Consider the following 25937-nt stretch of genomic DNA (forward strand, 5'->3'; position numbering starts at 1 on the left):
GACGGTGCCATTGTGAGAACACACACACACACACACGATCTTGGCACTGTTCCTTCAAGTTAAACAGGGAAAAACCATTTAGCATCCTGCTCTTTGCCCTCTCTCTTCCTCTTCCCCCCTGCCAGCATCATGTCCGCCCTGGGCGCAGCGTGTGGCGGACAGCTGGCATTACGCTGACCTTTTCTGCACCGTGAAGGCTCAGCAATATTGAGTCAGACCTCTCAGTCTACCGTGAACCACCTGGGGCAGCAGCGCTCAGATCCGGCCTTGAGACAGAGACATTACACTCTGAAAAACAAAAGCTTCTCTCCATTTAATCTTCCACCAGCACCGGAGGAAATCCTCTTGGTTCACAAATCTATTCAGTGAGCTTAGCCACTTATACATTGAAAGGTTCATGGTGACCCTAGAACGATCAGCGCTGGGCAAAACTGAAATACAATTAGAACCATACAACAAAAGGATAATATCTGCATGTTTGAAAAGTCAAGTTAACCACGAAACATTGAAGATCACTTCCACATAATTAGGATGAATGCACCCTGCTTTTAATTATAAGGTTGTGGATGCTATGGATTTTCTACTCATTGAAAAAGCACAGATGAACTTTCCTGCTCCAGCAGACAACTGTGAAAACAACAGGTGTCGAACTCGTATGCGCAAACATCGGTCACGGTGAAGGTCAAATAAGCACATATTTGAGGGGAGGGGGACTTTAAAATCAGGCCTGTCAAAACAAAAACAGAAATTAACCACCGTGCCATTTGGTGATATTTAATGTCAAGCAACACTAATGATGCATGTATTGCGACGCTAAAACAGCAGTTATCTTGTGCAAAATGGTCAGCTGGTAAACAGAGAAGCCGGAGCTGCTGAAAACGATAACTGAGTAAACTACATCAGGTTTGGCCAAGTCAAATCCATGCACGAAGGATGCCACCATAAGAGATCAGTAAATATGAGGAAGCGGAGTCAGCAAAAGTACAATGTAGGCCTTGTTTGGATTACCAGCTCAAATGTGTGTTTTGGCTGGATTGTATCCAGATTGATTTGAAAAGGTCCGGTAACGCCGCTAATGTTGCCTGCAGTGGACGAGGACGGACGGCTGCTTGGCAAACATTTGCAAACTTTGCATTTCTGCAGATTTATTTCCTGCTCGTTTTGCCAAATGTGACAAATTGCTGGCGTTACCTCCATTACTCGCGGGGGTTCAATTGCATTTGCAGAGAGTTATCAGCATCTACTGGAGTAAAATGTGGCCACACTCTTTTTGTTCCCGCCTGCCGTGACGCGTGTCTCACGCTGTACTGAACCCGAGTCCGTGTGTGTGTGTGTCAGAGTGAAGCGTGACTCCGGACCTTGTCAACCTTGTCTTGTTACTCATTTAGAACGGCTTCCTGTTTAGAGCAGAGTTTCGTGGGGTTATCCCTAGTTGTAACTGACATCTACTTCGTTACCTTTCTGATCCGTCTTGAGAAACAATACCTGACGTCTGAACGAAGCCTTGGAGTGACTTGGGAGATTTGTAGCAGTTATGGGAGACTAACAGCTGTTATTGAAAAGACCAGAGGGAAGCGTAAAGTTGATATTAAAACACAGGCTGAAGCAGGACTAGACAGCAGGTCTGAACTAAAGACAAAAACATGATCATCTCCTTTGACAGGAAGTCTCTTCTACTGCTGAATAAAAACGCTGAAATGTGACTGAACCACCGTCTGTTCGTGGACACTGTCTGAAACGTCCTGCTCAAGGTCGACCTCTCTAAGCCGGCTAAAGCTCATGTCCCATGACATGGAAGTTGTGATCGGATTTACGGGAAGGGGGCTGATCCGAGTCCTCGAGGGCCTCGGAGCAGAAAGAACAGTGAGGATGGTGTTTGATCTCATCCAGAGGATCACAGGTACTGAAGTGTAACTTGCAGCATACCTTTTCATATGTCTTTTGGCTTGGGACTTCGGTCTTGATTATTCAAACTTGGGTTTATGCAAAGAATCTTATCAAAGGGAAAACAATTCTGTATACATGTGTGTTGAGTGTATAATTAACAGTACTCAGTGGGTCAAAACGACTTTAGTTACCTTGTTGGGGACAAACTCTATTTTCCTTTTCTAACAACTTCATGGGATTTCATCGATGTGGAAGATCCCTGAACTCCTCTTCAGAAGATGTATGATTTATTTATGGACAATAGAAGAATACATGCGATAAGTGAAAGGGTGTGTGCCCTTGTGAAATTGAATGAAGAAAACTAATAAACTTTATAATTCTGTAGGCCTATGTAGTGGATGTGTATAGTAGGCGTTTATCCTCCTGGCTTCTATTGCTTTCATTTCATTTCCCAGCTCTGTCTGAGATAGCAGGAACAAGTAAACACACACGCACACACACATACACACACACACACACACACACACACACCTCTATTATTCGAGAGCTCTCCGTGGTGATAGATATAGGTATGATGTGTGTGTGTGTGTGTGTGTGTGTGTGTACGTGTTGTCTTCTACCCACTCTCATGCTATATATTGAAGCTGAAATGGAGTGGGTTTGACTCTGAACGATTTTGACCAGCGATCCACAGTGAAATGGCAACACACACACAAACACACAGACAAATACCATCTGATTAAATTACAGCCAGACATTTTATCAGAAAGTACGCTGATCTTGAATTATACCACCACAGTAGACGTGTTGGTTGAATAAGAAAACAAGCTGATCTTAATATAATTTGACTTAATAAAGTGTGTAAATGGCTTACGGCAAAACGTATCCACACCTGTTCCGACATTAAACAATACAAACAGGTTGTTGTATTTTAAGATGGTCTCTTTTTTGTTGTTGTATTATTTGTTTAGGCAATGTAGTTGGTGTTATTGCTGAGGGAGAAATGCAGTGAAGCAGAGTCTACTCACCCAGCCCTAAGCAAGATACTCTGAGTCCTGACTTTCCAAGGTTCCTGCAAAAACAAAAACAAAAGGGAATCACATAAAAGCTAAATCAAACATGTATTAAACCAAATAAGATAAAAGATCCTAGAATCCAAACCGGAACATCAATAAAGATTATCCTGCAAAAGAATAAGGATCAGGATTAAATCATATTAAAAGTTGTATCTTGGACATTTAAATCTGTAGGGGATGAAAAATGGTGTATTTAAAATGGTGTCAAGGAGACTGACAGTCAGGTGAATGACAATCAGACCTTTCAATTGTACAAGTCGATCGTTGTTGCTTTGCTCCTGACAATCACATGACAGCTTGACAGTTCTTCTGATTTCTCCACAACAGGAGATGAAATTCAAATGAAATTCCACTTTCGCAGACCTTGAGGTGGACGTGCCGACACTGCCAACATCCCATCATGTGTAAATAGGTGTGTGTGTGTGTGTGAGTGTATGTGTGTGTCAATATGTGTGTGTGTGTGTGTGTAGGAGGAAACCTCAGAGTGGAATATAATGGTCATCAGTCCTTTAATGTTACTTTCCAGTCAGCCGTGAGAACATACAGAATGATGGAGAGAGAAATGAGACGAGAGGAAGAAACACTAATGAAGAAACATCTCCACTGTTTGGGCGAAATGGAAAAAAAACACTAATCAAATCAGCGCACGCAGTAGTGAAACATATCAATGAAAACAAAAGTTACAGATGGTTTACAGCAGGATGGAGATGACATAATGTTGCCAGTGTGTGTGTATGTGGGTGTACTACACACATTTAGCCTCATTAGCGGTGTCATTAACAACACACACAATCTCTGCCTAAATTGGACTTGTTTGATGTGTGTGTACACTCACATGCTTCCCTAGACATCATTTAGTCTCTCCCTCTATTAAATAACTCCACACCTGCCTTCGCAACCTCATTAACCGGCAACATCAACGACATGCTGACGATCGTGTCTATGGGGTCGTTGGCCTTTTAGCCCGTTCAGCCCAGGATCCCCTCTGGAGAGAATAAATAAATAATTAGAGAAATGCACTCAGAAGAGTGCAGCCAGATGTGTCTCCCAAACCAAGAGGAAGTTTCACTTGGTTGTCCCTCCCGGCTGCCTTACAGTCAAGATGATGGGAGTTATTCATCTTGATTAGAATTATTATCAATATTGTTGCTATAAGTATTATCCTTGACTATTACATGTACCCATTAAAGTTGATATGGCTACAATGTCGGCACATAGTATTAAACATCTACTGTAGCATACACAAGCAACATTAACATTCATTTGGAGTTGAGTTTTTGTCCAATATTCACTCTCCTTCCATCTCTAACAACTCCTGAAGGAAACATCTGGCTCTGCAGCTGCTAAAAGGTTCACCAGCTAGCACTTTACTCTGGTTGTTTGATGCTAGACGTGTAGTATGCAGTTGTTTGGGCCAAAAACAGACACCTACCTCACATGAAAATGATGCTGAAGACAGAAGTGAGAGTGACGCAAAACAGTAACGTTTTGGTGTGTAAACAATATATAAATGAGATGAAAGATGCTTGACTAACTCTTAGATTTCAGCAGAGGTGGTCCTTCCTGCCGGTTCCACTACTGTAGGCAAAGTGGCAGATCCCTGCCATGTCCAATCAAGCACGAGCAGGAGTTATTGTCCTGTCAGTTTCCCAATGACTAAACAGAACACACACACACACACACACACACACACACACACACTTTTAAACAAACAGACTTCTGAGTTTTGAGCAGGTGCAAAGCTAAAACCACGGCTCTAATTCATCAGCTTGTCGGCAGTACAGGTGGCATAGTTTAGAATATGGTATGTCTGCACTTTCCCACTTGCTAAGGAATTATATTTAAAGAAGAAACTTAACGATTGATCTCAAATTAAAATCCCCGTCATCATTTTTGTTTCAAAACTTTCTATTCTTAGTTGCACTTTTAGGAAGTGGAAAGTACAAGAAGGAAACATCTGCGAGTGGTTTACTTAATCACAGTTAAAGTTTGAGAAGCAGAACATATCTGAACGAAAGGCAGAAAACATATTTGCGTTTCTCGTCCTGTGGGGTACAGTACATATTGTTCCTTTTTTTTTAAAGGCCCAGATTACATTTTTTTTTTTATTTACCACATCTATGCGAAAATTATCACTTTGAATACCAGCTCCAAAAAGTGTCTGATTGCAAGTCACTGCAATCTAACACAAACCAATGGAAATGCAAAGAATGGTTCTCCTTTAAAACCTTTGATAATTATCAAGTCGTTTCAATTCTCATATGTTAAGTCTCTCAAAAGGCTGAATTAAAAACATGCACAGCCTCATTACAAGCATCAGATTGTTTGTGCATCGATTGACGGCTACATTATTCACAGCTGTCAGAAATCTTTCATTTTTGCTCATCGTTCAAAAACACTTTAGTTACGCATTGCTGACACGTCACCTCTACATCTTTCTGAATAGTTAATTGGGCATAAAAATCGAGGCCCCCCCCTTAGTTAATCGATTCTTGGTGATGCATTATATCCTAACCTTAAAAAATCTCCACAAAAGGACACTGAACATTTTGTACAAGGAGCTCTTGAACAAGTCCCAGGAGTTTATTTTGCTCTGCAAATAAAGCACCAAGAGATGATTATGTGTGAATATGGTTTAAGCATCACTCGTCATAAGTGCTTTATCTCCTTGACATGGTTATGGCTTTGATATCTACAGTTGTAATTTCTGGCTGGAATTTGCACTTTCCTCTAATGTTTGCATGGGTTTCCTTTAAGGCTGGCCCGATAGCAGATTTTCACTGCATGTTTATTGGAGCCAAAATAATTCACAATAACGATATTTTCAAGATATCTAAAATCGAATTATAATAATAATAAAGTCAAATTCATCTTAAACTCGTTTTAAACTATTGTTCATTTTGTAGGGAGGTAGAGAGAGAAGCTGTAACCTTTAAGAGGTGCTGGATTATATATACATTATATGGACCTTATGAACATGATATGAATTATTAATTTTAAATAGCAAAGTTAGTGTCAATGCCCGTATAAAACGACACCCCTAGTTTCCTTCCACAGTCTAGGTCCTAAATGCGTGGAAGACCGCTGTCTGATGTAAGTGAATGTGAGGTATTGATACTCTGTGTTTAACCTAAATATTGCACCTTTCACCAAACATTTGCAGTGATCCTGAAAAGGAATGAGAAGGTTAAAAAAATCATGAATAAAAGTCGTGTAAAGTTGCTTTTCTTGCACAAAGAAGATGGACAGTTTCAGAAGTTTAAAAGTACAGGCCTGCCTATAGTCAGGGCGATCTTTTGAATCTAAATCAGGGGGACTGCAGGCGCTGAGTCAGGCATTGGATGCCCCGCAGGCGATTAATCAGGAATGTCGCTCGTCTCCGGCCACAACCATGAATGATTACAATACCAGGGGACCAGGGGACCAGGGGACCTCTATTTCAGGCCCAGAGAGAAAAGCTTCTGTGGAGCCAGAGCAGATCACCTATCAAAGCAAAAAACTGCACATTGAGATGAGTGATACGACCACCACAACCCACTCAGACAGAGTGCTTTAGTTGCAAATGGAGTGATGGTATCTGATGTGTCCTCGCCACTGGGCATTTATATCAAGGTATAATGTCTTTTGTTCACTGTTGCAGAGCTTTCCACAAGGATATGGAGCAGTGGGGGAAAGTAGCCACCTAAGGGGGTCCGGGTGCATGCGCTCAAATACTTTGGTCATAAAAGCCCAAATGTGGTGCCTCTAGCACATTCCAATGTCACAATTTCATTCTTATTGCATGCACTCACTGATTTTAAATATATAAATAAGTTCGTAAACATGTAACTAATTATTATTATATAGGAGAACAAGGCTTGTTGTGCTTTCCTCATGTCATGTTGCTGGTCAATTAGCTTGTTAATATTTGTCGGAACACTGGAGACGAAACAAAAAATAATATTCTGAAAGTAGCCGGCTGGACTCAAATGAGTAGTCGGTTGTTTGGCCGGCAGCGATTGTCTGACTTGACTCGACTAAAGTAATAAAAAGGAACAAATAACTTTTCCCCGATCAGCTTGGTTGGCCCGGATACTGCTGAACCTACACAATTGCTTTCCCTTATTCAGCTTTCACGGCAATAGATGGATGAAAGAACAGCAGAGAAGAGGATAATAGACGAGATGGAGAGAATGATGAAGAAAAGAAGATTTCCCCACTTGATGGAGTGAGAAAGTGATCTTCTCCCTCCTTGAAAACCCCTTTTTAAATGATCTTCATAGATATGCAAACACTTATAGCCCCACGCATAAATAACCAAAGCCCCACCACTAAACACACACACACATACACACAAAGCCGTCCTCGCCCATCAAATATTTATTGAAATATGAACCCCCCGTAGCCGCTTTTCCAAACAGATATACCATAACAAGCCTTCTCCATCAATGAGGTTATTCATCTCCACTTAAAAATGTCTTCCTTTGCCTGATGATGGACAGTAATGACTTTCTCTAATACCCTCCCCCCCGATACTATGGCAATATTATCCTGTGTTCATGTGCCAGAACAGTGTCTCACCCTCCCCCCCACCTTCCCCCCCTCTCTCCTGCATATCAACAGCCTTCACCACAGCCCTGTCACCGACTCACCCATTACCTCCTCCGCTATCGTAGCTGCTCATTATTCAGGGAGAGACAATAAGGTTATGCAAGTCTTTAAACTACTAAATATAAAATATTTTGTCAAAATTTGATTTTACTAGACAGTTGGAGCATCGTCTCTATATTTGGCAAAAGTCTCCTTGCTTATCAACCTCATGAGATTAATGACGAAAATGTTCATTAAACCACTTAACAAAACTATGCAGTTATGTTTATTTATTGCACTTAATATTTTGTACATATTTAACAAGAGTGGATAAGAGTTGAAAACGATGAAAATGCAATGAGAGTGAGAATCTCGATTATAAAGAATTCCATTTAAAATGTTCTCAACCGATTTTTTCATGAAGACATCGGCCGCCCTTTTAAGTATATAGTTATTATTTGTCAGTGTTTTATTTATGGGTGTACTTTTCCTTTCATGATGTTGTGAATGCCTTCCAGTAGGAATTTGTTTCACTTTTGTGACCAATTTGAAATGCCGTTTACGATACGGAAAAACAGTTATGAGCCACAAGAGACCGTCTGACACACTTCGCCATCAAGTGTAAAACAGTCTGTGTGTGTGTGTGTGTGTGTGTGTGTGTGTGTGTGTGTGTGCGTGTGAGTGTGTGTGTGAGTGTGTGAGTGTGTGTGTGTGTGTGAGTGTGTGTGTGTGTGTGTGTGTGTGTGTGTGTGTGTGTGTCAGAGAATCAATGAGACGGGATGTGGGAGGGAAAGAGGACGAGGAGGAAAGCAGGAGAGCATGCCGAAGGCCACCTGAGCTCCAGATAAAGTAGGTTGCAATGTTACAGTAATCACCCAACCTTTGGCAACACGCATTGCTCGTCTGTGTTGCCACTTCCTGGAGACGAGAGCAGTTACCTCGCTGTGCCTCACGTTTCTGTCCGGAGGCAACCCCCGGCTCTGGAAAGTAAAGCCAATACGGTAGTGCCTTAGACTTGCATTCTCTGACGACCTTCAGGGGGCGACTCCTCTGGTTGCAAGTCTGACATGAGAAGATGACCTCAGTAAAAATTGTGTTTATGGTCTCAGTCGCTATAGTTTCACGTTTTCTTCAATACAGCACAATGTTAATTTAATAGATTATGGTCCCATTTGGAGGAAGTGAGACGATAAAGCAAGGTATGCTTGAGGGCGTGGCTATCTTGTGGATGACAGGTCGCTACCAGAACCATATACATTAGTTCTCCAAAAATAGTCACCTCCCTTCACTGGTTGCAAACAAACTAAGATGAGCCAAAAGGCCAAAACTCAAGGCTTCAACCGCAGAGCACAAAGCAATGGTTGACGCCACGACAACGTCTCCATTTACCACTGTTTGAATCTGTCTCTATGTCCTTCTGTCTGTGCCTTTACAAGAGTTTCTCCGTCCCTATTTTCTTCTTATTTTCCGTTTCGCCACATTGGCTCTCTCTCATCATTTTTCATTGCCCCCTTAATTACTGTTAGTTTCTTTTCACACTATCCTTCACCTTCACACATGTAATGTTCCCTGCAATAAACCTTGTGTCTTCATTTCTGCCTCAATCTCTCCATTACAATTTCTGTCCATCTGTACGAGACAATTTATTTATATATACATACATATTTATATACATATATACACACACACACACACACACATACAGTATACACACACATATATATATATATATATATATATATATAAATATGTATGTATATATAAATAATTTGTCTCATACATACACATATACATATACCTATACATACATGTCTGTGTATATGTGTGTATATATACATACATAGTACATTTTCTGACTTATTATTTTTAATAATCAAATGTATTATTTTCTATCGGAAAGCATTTTAATACTGTAGAAAATCACCTGCAACATTCAAACTACATTGATTGGTTTTGGCTATAAAAATACTGATAACATCAATTTTTGCAAATCATTTTAAAGCATATACTGACGTAGCGGTAATCATGAGTGCCTCCCGTTCCTCCTCTCACACAGACTAACAATCTGCCCTTCCTCTAACACTTTTTTTACCACCCGCATGCCATCATATTTTAAACAGAAATCTGCTTATGTGATATGGATATCCAGAAGCGAGCCATTAAGAAAGTCCTTATATTCTGTAGCTTTAAGATTGTATTGCTGTAATTCGGGGGAGAGAATATGATATACACATTCATAATCAGTTATTTCGAGTTGTAATAATATATTTACATATTCTCTTAGTTAAAGGCTGCAATGCTGATGACTTCACTTGAGAGGAAAAGGGAGCCATCTGTAGATAAGCATGATGATTCGAGTACTAATTACCCCTTCATATCTAATTGGCTGACTAATTAAGAAAGGGAGATAGTTGCGATGATTGATTAAAAATAACTAAAAAGCCAACACTCATCTGCTGAGATATGAACTATGAGACACTTTGCTCAGCCACATCAATGAAACGCAGATGAGAAAACATAAAAATCTGTAACCACCGATAAAATGTCCCAACTTTCAAATCATGCAACATGTGCAAGCTTTAATGTAGGTTATTGTGGAGAGGTTTAATGCAAATATGTCAGCCAGATGGGAAAAAAAACAATTAAAACGGAGGGAAAGAAAAGAAAGCAGAGAACGGAATAAAAACAGAGCAAGACGCTGATAAACTGAACCAGGGACCTGCAGATCAGAAAAAGATTGTGTGTATGGTGATGAATGACGTACCAATTAAAGGATTACATATATTTAGGGGTGAAAAAAGAGAGTGATGAAGTTGTTGGAAATAAAGAGGAACAGACTAAAAGAAAAACAGACAAATCAAATGAAACTGCTGCTTCCTCCGTCTCCGAGTTGCTACAGTCAGTGAGACAGAAGCCACATCAGGTCGTTCTAATTAAAAACACATTTTTTCAATAAAATTAAATAAAAGCATTCGGCTGATCCACCACGTTATCTGACGTTCTGCAATATCGTAGCTCCAGAGCGCATCCATCCACCTTGCGTCCATCGCTTCAAAGACACCCATACTCCCATAGGAAAACAAATCTATGCGGGAAAAAATACAACCCGTCATTTTAAAAAAAAAGTCTCTTTTGAAAGCGATCAAAGCTCTCAAAGCCTTCATGCAGGCAGAGTAATGCAGCTGTCTGTGTATGGGAGTAATATAGCAGTTGTCACCTTGCAAGCGAGGCGAGATAACACCGCCAATGGGACCAGTAAGAAGCACACTTTCAGCAAATCAGTCTTTTGACACCTTCACAGTTGCAGCGGCAATACATACCGTGAGGAGAGCAGTGATGGAGATATTTGTGGTGTGCTTGTGCATTTGATTCAGCAATGGATTATGGGAAAATGCATTGCGTTACAGGTGTTGTGCCCTTTGGTGAATGCGGCTAGTGAATGGCTGAATGCAGCGTGTAGAAAATGAGTACACTAAAAGGTGCTGGATACGAGATTGTGAGCACTTATATTGAGCTGTAGGCTGGCAGTTAACAGTGTTATCAGCACAAACTAAAGGCAAACATATAGACTGACCGAGCCAAACGTGTACTCACATCCTGTGCATGCACTAAAAGCATGCACGCATGGCCGGCCCAGACGGGTCAGCAAGGCGAGGAGAAGCTGAGAGGACGACACACGCAGAGAGGGAGAAACAGAGGTTTACTAAAAGCTCTTTTGTTCTTCTTTTATCCGTTTTTTTGGTAATATTCTTCGTATTATACTATCCTGGACAGTGAAAATCAATCTTAAAAAAAACATATTACTTTGATTGCATTCATACACGAGCGATGAGGGCTTGATGGCGTCCAGACTCGCAGGAGCTTCAATTCTACTGCACATTGCTTAAAACCCAATGTAGTGTAAAGAGATTAATGAAAGAACTCCAGGCGTATTTAACAGAGACTAACTTGATCATGAGGAATAAATTCAGCTCTCTTTACAGGAAAATAATACTGTAGTTCCACCTCTAGAGTAAGAACATACCACGGGAACATAATTGCATATTATGCATTGCAGCTCCTTCCATCCTTTCAGGTTTGTTAGAACAGGATCGCTGTATTGGTGGTGTGTCCTTGTTATGTAAAATGCACAAATACCTCTTCATTTCTCTCCTGAGGCAAATGTGCATTAAGTAAAGTACTCAAAATGCAAATCACCCACAATTAGCTTCATTCTCTCAGAGACAAGCAAGAGATGTATTTGTTCATGCGTTGTGGCGTTCATCAGTGTAACGGCACTGCTGGCTAAGTGGATGTTCTAACATGCGTTTGAGACAGTTCGGATACCATCATGTATGCATGTATGTATACTCACCAGTCATTACGTGTACAGTGGAGTAGAAACAGAAGGACACAGCGAGCACATCTCCATATGTGCCTGCAGTGGCTCAGAGTGGCTGCGTGGGCAAAATCATTTCAGCTGAATCTTTCTGCCAAAGACTCTCTTTGTTGTCAAGTGGCCTTGAGAGACTACATGGCCCCCAAAAGCTTTATGAAGCCAATACACCCGAGAAAGGACAAGCCGTTTCCAATGACCAAGATCCATCACACGACAGAATCATTTCCCATCTGCTACTTCTGTCATCTTTTATCCTATGTTTATCTTCCTTTACATATTTATTGTGGCTTTAGAACCAAGACGATATCCATAATTTGAAAAATAGCACCCCACCTGCCTCTCAGGCAAATCAATTTCCCCTCCAGTTTCCAGTGTGCTGATGGGAAATCCAAATATTTCAAACAATTGCCAAACTGACAACAGCTGTTGAGTAGTATTCTGTTGAAATTAAAGATATGGAAATTAAAGCACTCACATCGAAGTGTGGCTCGAGGGTAAATCCTTCAAAATTACAGTAGCGCAAGCCTCCGGGGCCGAGAGTCACGACTTCTCTTATGAACGTGTTAATATTGCAAGACACCAGCACCAAGAGGATGAAGCTATGGGCCCTTTGTGTGCTTAAAGAAAACACACAGATTCACATTTTTTGGTGTTCTTTATTTGAGAACGAACAGCTATAGCTCTGGTTTGATTTCCCCAAACCTCGAATGTGGGCATGGTTGACTCAAAGCCCGGAGGCAAAACAAAACAAAAACTAAATGAGAAGATCTTAGAAGATCCCAGACTCTCTTTCAGCATTGACACACAACAGCTCCAAGCTCGTACAGTTGTAATGATATCCTATAAGTGTTGGGAAGATTGAGCACCACAATCGTGTTTTTCTGCTGATGAATGTGTCTCTCTTCTCATCAAGAGGGAAGAGATGGACAAACAGACCAACCGACCTTATTGTATTTGGCATTTAGTGAAAATGCCATCGACCAATCCAGTAACATGAAACAAATCAATCATTTACAAAATAATTGGTGCTAGATGTCATTGAGCCTCTGGTCTCCAACAGCAGTACATGTGGTGGCACTGTTGAAATGATTGATCTAATAATAAGATACCGGTACTGTAAATATGATACAATTCAGTGAAAACAAATAAAAATGGTTTGTTATGGTGTTTACGATCCATAGCTAACATGTAGGAACTACTGATAAACATCAATGAGCTTACGTGTAGATATGCATATGAACCAGTATAGATGTGAGGTCTCACAAATTCAAACCGTGTTACCTTTCATTGATCATGAATCCATCGTGTTCTCTCTGGCCGCCAATTCTAACTGTGCCCCCTTTCATGTAGGCCTCCCTTCCTTTCAACAGGGCTTCAGTATCCTGTGGGCATCTGGGACGGGAACAATGCGTATATCAAACTCAATAAATGTACTTATTTGGCTCCAACAATACTACAATCGTCCAAATAATAAAAAAAAAATGAAAGTCCATCTTTGCACTGACGACCCAGCGTGATCCAGTTGACAGTTAGCGCACAGTTATAGCGCCCTGAGGTGGCACCCACGGGTCACTCACAGCTGTCACCAGCCTCCAATTCTGCCTTAGTTTAAACAATAACATTATTTATATCGGTGAGTTATATAAAAGTTCACCCCCCGTACAGTTACAGGAATTAGTTATAGAGACCAATCTTGTTTTGAGCCAGGCCACCCACACACACACACACACACACACACACAGTGATGTGCCTATAAAATGTACTACAAATTGTTGTGTTCACGTAGTAGTGAGGATTTATATCACTATTCGGTCATGTTTCATTTTACTGGGGGAGGGCCTGTAATGTAATTTTCCCGTGTTACGTGTAAGACTCCAGAGAATATTTCATATGGGATGAAGCTCTCAATCTGGATGGAGGACATGCTGATCTGCACTTCCTCTCCTATGAGCAGCTGGTTAGACAAACTGCTGCACGACAAGAAGGTGATGGAGTATTACTTTACACGTGATTAGTCTGTGTTTAACAGTTATTTGTTGGCTGAACACAAGGTTGTTCTGGATTTTGTACTTGAAAGGTTTCTTAAAAATTACAGCCACATTAAAATTCATCTTGGACTAAAATTAAGGATGCAACATCCACTATAACCAGACTAATCCAGTTGAAATGGGGACCAATGTGTCTTTCTGCCTGCAGTTCCCTGCAACCAAATGAGGAATGAACAAACTGCTGACATAACAATAAACTCTCAATGCTGTGATAATAAATGAAATGTAAGAGAGGACATATTCTCAAAGGTCTTTACATATAGATCTGTCAAGCACACTCAGACGATGCTGGCATGGAGCGTAGACGTCACATTAATCAAGACGGAAGGCTCGGCTGCTTACAGTGATGACTTTGCAGTGTTTATGATTAAAATGTACAAACTAGGAGTACGGCAGGCTGCTGACTCAGCAGAATGTTCTGTGTGATGTCCAAAGGTCTGTCTGCCTGTGTGCTGTTGTCACCTGGGCCGCACCTCTGTTGTTGTGAATGAGGCAACAAGGTTGACTTCCTTGTGTTGAGATTTACTCAAATAATTTTTTTCTTGGTTGCATATTATGCATTGCAGTGACAACCTCGCACACAATAACGTGAGGCGGTTGTTGTTTCTGTCCATCTGCAGCATGTTCAACTAATCCTGAAGGGTTGTTGAATACACACATTTAGAGAGAGAGACAGAGAGAGAGAGAGCGCGAGAGAGAGAGAGAATACACATTTAGACTTCAGTGCAATCGATAAAGGACATTGATGTATGGATGGAAACACACACACACACACACAGAGGAATGAACACAAACTTGTTTTTGTCATTCCATTATATTTGAGTCTCAATGGAAATGGACTAAATATATCTACAAGTATTTGAATGAAAGCTGTGTAGACATTTTAATGCATACTTAACATACACAAAACACTCGTCTATTAGGAATTTTTTAGTGCACAGGCTACATCATTATCATATTTCATACAGTGGTATTAGTCCCTAACTTGTGGAGCCAATAGAAGGGAAACAATGTCGATCCAATGACTACCTGACAATGAGAGAAGGCTTCTAATTAATTATTTACACACATTAGCTTTCCTTTCATCTCCGGGGTCACAGCCGTTACATTAGAGAAGCACATTTTCATACTAGCGTGTCACTGCATGATGGGAGAGTCCACTAGGAATGTCTGAATGCAGCACCGAGTAATTCACTAGATGACATTGGTGGAAGAAAAACATCTATTAAATACATGGAATAAATACTGATGGTGCCGTGTTGTTTAAATTAATAAAACACATTGATCACAATACGTGGTGCAACGGTTGCAATGCAAAGAAAAAACATGTGTAAAGTGTATAAGAATGTAAATGTTCTCTTCAGACTTTTCTGTTTTCCGTTGCCTTTAATTGAACAACAATCAAGGATGTCAATCAATTTCTGCATCTCACTCCTGCATTTAATTTCTCTAACTGCACTGCAACTTTTATTCTGTTTCTGTTTTTAATGTTTTAATGAATGTTCTTAATTGTTTTTAAATCTTGTTTTCTTTTGCATTGAGTTTTGATGCTTTTAATGGTTTTATGTGAAGCACTTTGAATTGCCTTGTTGTTGAAATGTGCTAAACAAATACACTTGCCTTGCATTGTTTGCTTCTTTTTGGGGTTAGTCTACTAAACTCAAGCCCAAACTCCTTCATGTTCACTTCATCACTGGAATCTTTAAAAACATTTTTACGTGGACTAAAACATACTGCTATTATAATGACAGGTAGTTATGAAGCTTTCTGCAGCCACTTTCAGAAAGGAGTTATTCTGAGATATCATCAAAATAGAAGTTTAAAAAAATCTGTGATTTACTGAAAGAACAAAGAAATTAAATACAGATAACACTCCCGGGATATTATTATCTGTACTAAGGAAAAAATATATATAATTTTTCCAAAATACACAAACACTTAGAAACACTTGATGGTGTGTGGTGAGACTTGGATACTAAGTGTGTCATGTTGTGCACATGCAAATTGACGGAAATCGTTGAGTAACCAATGATAATAGAGAGAGCAGCAGTTCAAAGCACTCTTCACCTTGAAGTCAGATGTTTCAGACTTGTCTTCACGCATTGCCATAATTGACCATCTCTGGGACTCGAGAATGCATGAAGAAATAGCTGAATCAGTTCAGATTGTTGCCTTGAGTTCATCTCAAAACGTTCTGCCGCATATGAATGTCAGCATCTATTTTGTTATTTATTTGTTCGAGAGGGACAATGTACATTAATGAACACTTTAAATTAAAATGTAAATGCAACCAATTACAGCCGCAAGGCTGATTTCCATTGCCTGTCCCCCTGCCAGAATCTATCTCCTTCTAGCTGCAGAAACATATGGCAAATGAATAATAATCTCATTATAACTCTTGTTTTATAATAATTTCCGCTTGTTGCTACAATCAGATTCTCCCATTCAACAATATTTACCAGTTCTTTATATACCAGACTCAGAACACAAACAAACTATTTACTATGGTGAAGGAAACAATTGTTGTATCTTGGGTTACGCATGGATTGTAATTAGATCGCCATATCCATCAATACCAATATAAACAGTAACGGTTGTCTTTTGTCAATAAATACCCTAATCTGAGACTTCCTCGTCCCCCAAAGACACACCGACATCGTTGTTGTTGTTGAAGTTCACACACAGAAGCAGTTTACTTCAAGTATTTATTCAGATTAAAGGAGAATATGTTTACTCTGATGATATCATTCAGCAGCCTTTCATCGTGAGGAAAGCTGTAACTAAACAGGAGCAACTCTGACACATCCAAATACACACACACACATACACATACACACACCCGAGCACAAACACAGACCAATATAGATGAACGCACATTAGCAGACATAAATTAGTGAGACAAATGATTTTTACAAGCATTCACACTGGCTTTTAACACAACATGCAGTAGTTCTGACGCACACATTCAACCGCGAAAAGAGAGATTTAATTCATTTTCCTCATGGGAAGCGGAGAAAAGTCAGGAGCCAGCAGATTTTCTAGCCATTAGAGTGCATGTTGGGGGGCTGGAGTGTGCGGGACTCGATCAATAAATCCTCACGGAGCAGCGGGCCAGAAACAATCCAAAAGGTTTCGCTAAATTACTGCTTTATAGACTTCGATGAACAGCGCACGTGCGTGCACACACACACACACACACACACACACACACACACACACACCATTCACATCGATACATGTCCACACATGCATACCTGCACTCCCGCAAACAGGTCTTAAAACAGTCATACACACAAGTACACACATTTAAACCGTTTAATAAATGTCATATAACTGCTGTGGACCATAAAAGGTCAAATACACAAGTCTAGGCTGTTCCAGGGGAGAGACGAGCCCTGCTGAATCTCCTGCATATTATTATGACTTATTGCCGGCAGTTTTATGGTTATTATCGCTGTATCGTTTTATAGTGATAATAAATGGCACTGAACAAAAGCCAAAATAAAACAAGATACTTTTTCTGTGTCTGGATGTTTTTGACAATATAAAATATAAGAAGGATGTCGTGTGTGAAATGTCCCGTCAGGCTCTTTGATACAGCGTCGGCTGTGAAGACACACAGAGAAAAAGAGACAGTTTCTGTTTTCCTGGAGGAAAAAGCATCCGCAGCCTTTCAAAGAGCAGAAAGTGGCAGAGTTCACACTCTTGCAGTCTTTTTACAGATGAAAGGAAAGTGCCTTTTCTGTGCCGGACAACATTTTTTTTCTATGCTTCTTCTCACCGCCTCGACATTATTATTGTTTTAAGACTAACAGGCATATTGAACATACAGTAACCAACCGCATAAAGTATTCTTTGTTTTCTTATTTTGTGCTTCTATAGAGCAGTTGTGGGACAAGATGTGTTTGGACAAGATTGTTTTTTAATGTTTTATGTATGCAAGTATGATCCATTTTGAATTCAGAATAAAACTGTGTGTTACATAAAGAGCACGCTGACTTTTTGGCATTTAGACTGCATCTGCAATTACAGCAGCTAAATCCAGCCCCAGCATCCTCCCTGCTGTGTGACAACCCAAATCCCTTAAGGGATCGATACATGTCTCCGGCTCTGATTCAATTGTGAGATATATATATATATATATATATATATATATATATATATATATATATATATATATATATATATATAAATAAAGTCAATCTAAAAAACAAAGTCAATCTTGAATAAACTGTAACAAGGTAACCTACAATGGGATGCAGAAGACATTCGTAGGTTTACCAATCAAAAATACTTTCCAATGCATCCACGTGGAGCCACCGACTCTACACCGACAGTATCGACATGCTGCATGAACGTGGAATAGTGCCGATACTAAAAATCAGCCATAACAAATTCAGGTGGCTCACAAACTGTGGACTTCTCCGTCGATTAACCCTCTGCACAAGGGAATAGTTGTGTCTTCTTCTTCTTGCTGAGCTATGAATTAGTGAATGTATAAGATAAGCACACTCTGTAAACATGGCTTGATCACTCCATCCTGCATTATTCACCACACGGCCTCACTGCTGCTCAGCCGTGCGCCACACCGCAGCATCCCTGACTCCACCTGGATGGTCTGCGCTGTCACCTTAAAAGAATCTCCATTTCTCTCTTGTTTGAACTTGTTTACGGGTTTTGTCAATCACCCCAAAAAAAAAAAAGAAGATGTCTCTATTGCACCTTAGCTCCTCTCTTGTACTCAACGTGTGAGGAAAGGGAGGTGACAAGAAGATGGGGATTTAAAAAGAAAGGAACAGAAGAGTCTTTTACACGCCATCAAAAGGAAAAGCACGCCATCTACCTGGACCTATCAGCTTCATCGGCACTACAGAACCCGATGAAGAGGAGCTCGCTCAGGTTTCATTATCACAGCAGGTCATGATCCCCCTGTTAAGGGTTTAGCATTGCTGGGAATTATTAAAAGACTTTTGCATGATCTCATCAAAGTGAATGCAGGGATGAATTCCTGCTTTCAATATATTATGTGCAATATCACTTTTTTGTTACCCCTCAATATCATGGACAATATTACTTTTCTCTGAGGCACTGGTGCTAGTTTTACTTCTCATAGACTTTATATCTTTACTTTTGTGTTGTCTGTGGCGCTATCATTTCCCTTAGGATGAATAAAGTTATAACTTATGTCGTCTTATAGAGAACACTTCTGTTCATGTACTATGCTGTACTGGACCGTGTTTAGGTTCAGTTTATTCCCAAGTTGCTGTATTGTGTTAACTGGTTGGCAGTTTATTAACCTGGTTTCAGCCTAATTGTCCTGACCTTTTCTTCGTAAGCACACTTTATCACTTTGTTTGTTGTCTCCATATTCTTTTTATTTATCACTTTCACAAAACAGGTGACAGTCGTTAATGTGAAGTCTTTAAAGATACAAGAGGGGACTTGTTATCTTTGTCCTAGTTATTTTCTATAATTAGGCTACGGTCATCAATTTAACTTGAACACGTCTCCTAAATGGAGTAATATTTTTACACATTGGATCTGACTTTTCATTGCGTTGATTATTCAACATCTCATGGCTGAAGTTCATCATTTGTGCTGGACTGCACCTGCAGCAGTTTTTAAGGGTTAATAACAGTCAGTTAGTGAACATGGTTCATGGTCAGAAATATGGGCATTAATGTACTCATCGTAGGGTTTAATTTTTGTAATGTCTTATAGGCAATAATAATATTAATCCCTGTTTTAAAGACTACGCAGTTTTCATAATAGTAAAAGGGAATTAATACATTAACTTTCTAAATGTATGTGCTGTTCCAAAATAGTGGTAAATAATGGAGACAGGAGACAGGGCCACAAGTGATAGCTAATAAACCCCGACAATACGGGGTGAAGGGTTTACAAATGTAAGCTGAATCCAGTAGAAAAGTGAAGCCAAGACAGGTGAAGTATGAGCCTTATGCTTCTCAATTACAATAACGAGTTTATGGAGTTATTACATATCAGTCTGTCTTTTCACGACTATAACCATTGCCAAGATTTAGTTTCCGCATTGACACGGTTAAGCTTCTCTTTACTAAACGGCAGATGCAACTTAACTGCATGGGAATCAATAAGAAGAAGATCCCCATTTTCCTCTTCAATTATGAGCTATAATGGACATTTGAAGACCCACTAGCCGACAGGTCTTTACAATGATGCTGCACGTGTGAACGCGGCTTCCTAAGCACGACATGAGGATTAGTACAGTGAACGTAAGAGGCGCTTATAGGAAGATGTGATCGTTTCAGCTTTGATGTTGACCCAATATAAAAAACAGATGTGAAAAAAGAGGAGAAGAAGAAATCCATCTTGAAGAATTAGCAGAGGGATTTTCTCACCATCTCTTCTCTTACCCTATACATATATACTTTACACAGGGTGTGCATGCTCATATGTGTTGTGTGTCTACAAAGGCATGTGTGTGTGTGTGTGTGTGTGTGTGTGTGTGTGTGTGTGTGTGTGTGTGTGTGTGTGTGTGCGTGTGTGTGTGTGTGTGTGCGTGTGTGTGTGTGTGTGGTTTCATTTGATAACACTGCTCACACTAATGTATTTCCCAAGAAAGGGAATTCAAATGAACCAATCAATCTATTTCTGCACTCTGGGTCTGGAAAATGAAAAGATACCAAATAAATAAAACATGACTTCAAACTAGTGAACGAGTGAAACATTGTATAAACATCACAGATCTCAGCTTTAAGAAGATCACACATCACAAACTGAGCAATAAGATGTACATATTCAAAACATGCACTTCATGTTTTGTTTAAATACCGCATCGGAGAACCAAAGTCTTCACGGACCAAAAACAAAAATGAAGCCACAAAACCTCCAAGTGAAATCTAACAAACACATCAGACAAACCTACACGACTGCAGCGTTTGCCCTCATTCACATCTCCATGGAGACTAAAGTCCATTACATGGCCTTCATATGGAAACACAGCCCTTCTCCCCCACACTATACATATATAATGTGTTAATTGCAGCGTGCATACACTAAATATTTCATTTTCTGCTAAACTGTCACTTTCTAAGAAAAGGGTGTGGATGACCATGTTGCTCTTCAAATACAAATTGCAGGTTCAAGCTCCTTCCTTTTCTTGGACAGAGAACCCAACCAGCCAGAAGGAGCTGCTGATGCCTCGAGCAGTAGCCATTGAAGTCTCTCAGATTCAGTTCACTCTGTGCAGTTGCCTACTTATGTTTAGTCATTTTAGCAAACGTTTTTCTAATTTTTCGTGTTTTTCCAGGCATTAACCTCTTCCTGCAATATGCCGCCTCCGTTGCCCAGTCAGCTGATCCCCTCACTAACGAGCACACCTGTTCTTCATTTCCTTAATAACTCTCCTGCATATATGGCTGGTTGGTTGGGTTGTCTGTCCAAGAAAATAAATAAATAAATATATATATTTGCATACATTATGGGTATGTTAAAAGTCAGCCCACCATGACATCGGTCTCGGGACACATTTCGGTGATTTTGATTATGCCACGGATCAAAGGAACTGAGCTCAGCAGACACGGTTACACCTATCCCTCACAGGGTTTAGTATGCCACTGCTGTCTGCGGAGGGAGGGAAGGGGCGAGGAAAAGTGAGAGAAAGATGAATTTAAAAAATACAGAAAAAGAGACGCTGAAAGGGACGGAAGAAGACAGCGAATTGAAAAAGGACATCTGTTAGGGAAGGAAGTGTGTGTGCGAGTGTCATACAGATACTGTGAGCAATTCACAGGCACACACACATGACTTATAGTACTCACAAGTTCACGTATAGCCGACGTGCATTAAATACACACATTTTTAGACAGGTGCACAAATAGTTACCAGATCGCTGGAGCTGAGGATTCGCTCAAAGACAGTGAAATAAAAAAAAGAATAGACTTCTAAATAATGTCCATACAACCTTCTGACGGTAACTCAATGTATTTATATCAGCAAAAATGTCTTCCTTGATAAATAATGATGTGGAGGAGAGATGAGGATCATTAGCTGGCCGTATCATCTTCATCAAACTGGTTGTTCATACGATGGTTGCAGTATGCCAGAGATCAAAGCGCGGGTATGTTAAATTACTACACAGTGAAGTCCTCGGGGGTTGTTATGATCCTTCTCGTAGTCCACACACCGACTGTTTGTTTCAGCAGGGCGATCAGAACAAAGAGCTTCAGACGTTTCACCTCAGGTGTTTGGAAGAGGAGCACAGTTTACTTTTTGCTGTACATCCCCATGATTGATCCGCAGAGACCGACAGGCTGCTAGTGACACAGACTGCCCTGTGGCTCTCCAGCTGAGTTTGCGTAACAATATCTGCTCGGAGAGTCACAAAGCTATCTGCCTTCTTGGGCTGCCGTCTCATAATCTTTAACTGGCATCAAGTCAAGAGCAAAGGGCGCATCAAACGAAACGATTATCCATTCATGCTAATCCGCTGAGAAACACATTTCCTTCATTATGTTTCATTTTGATATATGGGCGGTCGCGGAACGTGGAGTGTCTTTCCAATTCATTATCATCCCACTGCAGCCCAGTTAGTCACAGCTGCATCGCTGCTTCGGTTTAACATCCAAGCAACTAAACCAGCAAATTGTTGAAAACAGCACACACTCATAATACAATATTTTAACAATTACTGGAAAGAAAATATGTGATAATTGCTTGGAAGCCCGTGTGTTTACATTACAACTCGGGGTCAATCTGCAGAAGTTCTCTGATGACTCTGCAGTGGTCGGGTGTATTAAGGATGGACGGGAGGAGGAGTACAGGGCAGTAACGGATGACTTTTGTAGAAATCACCTGCTTCTGAACGTGGCCAAGACCAGAGAGATATCTCCACAACCGCTGAGAGTTCTGGGAGAGGATGTGGACGTGGTGGAGGAGTACAGGTTCCTGGGTGTCTCCATCGTCAGCAGACTGAACTGGAAGGCCAACATCAACGCTGTGTACAAGAAGGCGATGAGTCGACTCTTTTTCTTGAGGAAACTTGACCACTGACTACTGCAGGGACAGCAGAGCACGTTCTCCAACAGACTGCTTCAGCTCCACTGTCACAAGGACAGATACAGGAGAACATTCTTGATACAGGAGAACATTCTTGATACAGGAGAACATTCCTGATACAGGAGAACATTCTTGATACAGGAGAACATTCCTGATTCAGGAAAACATTCCTGATTCAGGAGAACATTCTTGAAACAGAAGAACATTCCTGATTCAGGAGAACATTGCTGATTCAGGAGAACATTGCTGATTCAGGAGAACATTCCTGCCAACTGCAATTAGTCTGCACAATAAATCACCAGATCCTCCTTGAATTGAACATCAATACACCTTGCACCACTTTCACTTTATACGTTACACTGTATACACTTTCATTTTAATTTAATTTTAATTTTTACATTTTAATTTCCTTTTTATTATTTAAATTCTTAAATGTAATATGTCCTGCCCTGCTATTTTATTTCATTGTATTGTCTATATGTAAACATGTTAGCTGCTGCATCAAGAAAGTTCCCCCTTGGGATGAATAAAGTAATATCTTATCTTATCTTAAACGTTTGTGTCACCAACTTCAGAAGACTTTTGGGAGGGAACGTTTCTTTCTGAGGAGAGAGGACTGCACTTTCATCAAGATGGTGGTACGCGCTTAAAAACAGAGTAAAACCACTGATGAACTCCTGTACTCTGTCTGAACCATCTCCAGTTCTCAATTTTTGCAGCTTAAGAGGTAAACAACATTAGCAACGCATTTCCTGGTGCTCAATTTCATTTTTTGGCTCTCTGCTCCGTATGAATCACTCTGCTGCCACGCCATGCACCCGACCTCACGAGCAATCCTCGCACTTCTTTTAATTAAAAGCAAAAGAGAGTGAAGAAAGCACTGAAAGCATTTAAATGAAGATGACCCCATCATCCTCAACTCTAACATCAGAGAAAGCTGTGCGGCGCTATCGGGATCAGATCAGAGGAGCGGTGACGCCAACGAGAACAACTACAACTACTTTATTCTCACGGTACCAAGTGAAATATTTGATTCAGCTATGCACAGAGAGGTATTAGTCATCATTATCAATTGATGACACATACCAGATGAAAAGGTTCAAACCAGTTTCAGCTGCCTTTCCGGATGCCCAAGGACACAGCAACTGTTCACAGACACACTAACAACCATAGACGAACACTGTTTGTTATTCTGCCTCCAGTGGACAATATAATAGGCCCCTGTAGGGATTTAACGTGCAATCATTCATAGATTTGACACTCTTCTCTTCTTCCTCCAGTTCCTTTTACCATCCCCTCCGAGGGAATGCCTGCGGGAGTTTCTCCTCCAGCATAAACACAGTTTAACCCATGTCAAATCTCTCAAAGTCCCCACAGCCCTGATGCTTGTGAGCCACGGGATGTAAAAAGGTAGCGTGTATGTGATGATAGGTTTGCCTTCTTAAAATGATGCTTATTTCCTATGTTCTTTTTGTCTTACAGCCTAAATCATGACAATGAAATCATGTCCGTCTACTCTTTGCCCCTAAATCACTACTAAAAATGAATAAATGCATATTCTGTTCATGCATTCATGACATCTTTTAAAGCCCATCATTCCTGTCACTCTTTAGTTCAGTTGCCTTTTAGTTTAGCCCCAAAGGCTTAAAGTCTTTCTTAAACGTGTGTCCTCTACATTGAATGATGGCATGACAGAGCCAAGGACATGATTACCATAGCAACAAGCAGCGATACTGTGTTGGTTAGGGCCGCTGAGTATTTGTTGTGTGGTGGATTCGAGCAAGAATTCCTTCCCTTAATTATTATCATCTCACGTGTTATCCACTTTTTTCCTTTGTATAGAATTTGTTTTGTTGTTTATTAAAAAGCTACGTGAAAATGAACAGCTGTCATCTTTCTATAACACAAACACACAAAGGGGACCCACAGTGTGAGTATTTGCACACATTGCTAAATAATGATAATAAAATTGTAGGTCTTTCACATAACATGTCTGTAAAATGAAGGTGTGATTGTAAGAATATCACACACACACACACACCTCCTCCTTAAAGTGTCTGTGCACATCACACAGACACTTTAAGAGCAGTTGCTAATCTGGCCTTTCACACCACGATGCTCTCAGGAGGCTACGAGCAGTAGCTGATCGAACACCCACCTTTTTTTCATTTGTGAGTTGGCTCATGCAAAACATCGCCCAGTATTCACAAAGCCTTCATGTGTTTTCTTTATTTCAATGTTGAAATGTCATCAGGAATGTTTTTTCTGTCATTACTTGTGTCCTTCCACATATTTGCACTAAAATGTGTCAGGTCTCTGTTTTTGTTCTTACCGCTAACTTCAATAGAATTTCTTTATATTCGGCTCGTGCTGTGTTTCCGCTGCTTTGTGTGTTTCAGAGTCACAAGTCTCTGGCCTTGCCTGCTGCAAGCCGTTAAATGTCTCCCAACTCCCACACTGGCTGCCTCTCTTTTTCTCTCTCTACTGAAAAAGCCAAAACACAGCAGCAGTATTAGCCGTCATGAAGGAACATATTGTGTGAGACGATCTCTCTGATAACTCACCACTCAAACATCCACACTCTGATCTGCACGTTATTAAAGCATACTGTACCCAAACATGTACAAACAACAATTCTCAGTCTGCATATTCTGTCAACATGTGTACAGCCTGTTTTGTAAATCGTTACTCCAACAGATTTTGTTTTTGGCAAAAACCATAGGCAAAGGCTTTTATGAATGTGGTATTGTTTTAAATACAGGAACAAAAAAGACAGCTGGCTCAGCAGAAAAGGTGTTTGGACCAGAACCACCTGAAAGGGACTGTGTTGGTAGGTCGAAATACAAAACATGCAGAAGAAAGAAAACTATATTTTGAGTTGTAACTATACCTAAGAAGTCAATTTTTGGCGAATATATATTTTGAATATTTTTTAGGTGC

General features: G+C 40.3%; 1 protein-coding gene across 2 annotated transcripts in view; it reads right to left on the reverse strand.

Moving 5' to 3' along the window:
• kcnab1a (potassium voltage-gated channel, shaker-related subfamily, beta member 1 a) overlaps positions 1-25937 on the reverse strand; it is a 56377-nt gene that overhangs the window by 24856 nt on the left and 5584 nt on the right. Inside the window, exons 1-2 of one of the 2 annotated variants that reach the window (XM_034548603.1) lie at positions 4396-4452; positions 2916-2959 (exon numbers count right to left, since the gene is read on the reverse strand). Coding sequence is in view for 1 of the 2 variants with exons in the window: in XM_034548601.1 (XP_034404492.1) it covers positions 2916-2959 (44 nt within the window). In the remaining variant the exon portion in view is untranslated. Of the gene's footprint in view, positions 1-2915; positions 2960-4395; positions 4453-25937 lie in introns of those variants that run through there. The other variant, XM_034548601.1, reaches the window with a different exon arrangement.

The sequence above is a fragment of the Cyclopterus lumpus genome, chromosome 13 (assembly GCF_009769545.1).
Source record: "Cyclopterus lumpus isolate fCycLum1 chromosome 13, fCycLum1.pri, whole genome shotgun sequence".
NCBI lineage: Eukaryota > Metazoa > Chordata > Actinopteri > Perciformes > Cyclopteridae > Cyclopterus > Cyclopterus lumpus.